General features: G+C 59.8%; 1 protein-coding gene across 1 annotated transcript; it reads left to right on the top strand.

Annotated features, from left to right (window-relative positions):
- Nucleotides 1-231: 231 nt before the first annotated feature.
- Nucleotides 232-471, top strand: TMEM238L (transmembrane protein 238 like). The gene has a single exon (XM_064270405.1). The coding sequence runs from the start codon at nt 232-234 to the stop codon at nt 469-471; it is 240 nt and encodes a 79-aa protein (XP_064126475.1).
- Nucleotides 472-1172: the final 701 nt, after the last annotated feature.

Below are 1172 nucleotides of genomic sequence, written 5' to 3'. Positions count from 1 at the left end.
CCAATCAAAGCAATGTCAGCCTGTTGGGTCAGTCTCATTCCTGAGCCATGAAACAAGAAATATCCTGCCCCACTGGCTGCTGGGCTTATAAAGGTGTAGGTCCACGTCTACTTCCTTGTGGCTCCCGCATTCGCCCACACCCAGCAGGGAGAGAAGGCAGCAGCTGGAGGCAGGAAAGCCAGCCTCCCATGCAAATCTCCCCCGGCTGTGCGGCTGGGCTCCTCCCGGGCCATGCTCCTGGGCCGGCTGTGCGGAAGGTGCAGCTGTGGGCGGTGTGTGATCTTACTCTGCCTCGCCATCCTGGTCGATGCTGTTGGTCTGGTTGTCCTGCTGGTGGGGATCTTCGCCTCCCTGAACTACTGGGACTTCTTGGTCTACACAGGGGCCCTGATTCTGGCCCTCAGCCTCCTTTTCTGGATCAGCTGGTATTGCTTCAACATTGAGGTGCCTTTTGAGCAACTGAACCTGTAGCTCGGCCATGGGCAGAGGAGGGATGTGGGCACCGTGCAGCTGAGTCTGAACCTGGGGCAGACCGGATGGTTCGAGGAGCAGGGACATCCTGCAGCTCCCACCCGGAGGGCCCCCCGGGGACCAGGTGAGTGGGCATGACGCCTGTCTGGCAGGGTGGCCAGGGAGGCTGGAATGAGCAGGAGCAGGCAGAACAGACAAACGGCCAGAAGACTCTAAGAGAGGCGCCCTGACTAGGGGCACCGTGAGCCCCAGCTCCAGGAGATTCTGCAGTGGACCAGCCAGGTGAACGTGGGGTAGACATTTCTTCCGCTGGGGACCCTTTCTTTCATGGAGACTGGAAAGAGTGTCTCCAGGGACCCTTCGACTTTGCTCTTGCATCCTGCAATCAGAAGGAAGTGTCTGGCCGGCCTGAGAGCAGCTCCTGGCCCACCCAGGGAAGAGGGCAGCCGGTGAAACCAGCCTGGTTCCGAGGTCGGTCTCCTTGGAAGAGCTCCCAGAGCCGGAGCTCAGGATTCTGGGGGCTAGGCCACTGACTGGCCCTGCAATGCAGAACCAGACATTATCCCTTCAGCAGGCGACCTGGGCAAAAAGAGCCCATCCTGATTCTCTGTGGGGACAGGCCCTGGGGAAAGCAAAGCCATTAGCCCAAGCAGGAGGTAGAAACTCCCCAACAGCTGCTAAAGTCCCGTGTGGATGGAGGG

This window comes from Loxodonta africana, chromosome 18 (genome assembly GCF_030014295.1).
Source record: "Loxodonta africana isolate mLoxAfr1 chromosome 18, mLoxAfr1.hap2, whole genome shotgun sequence".
Taxonomy (NCBI): domain Eukaryota; kingdom Metazoa; phylum Chordata; class Mammalia; order Proboscidea; family Elephantidae; genus Loxodonta; species Loxodonta africana.
The sequence above is the reverse complement of the archived record's forward strand: the minus strand, read 5'-3'. Positions and strand labels throughout refer to the sequence as shown.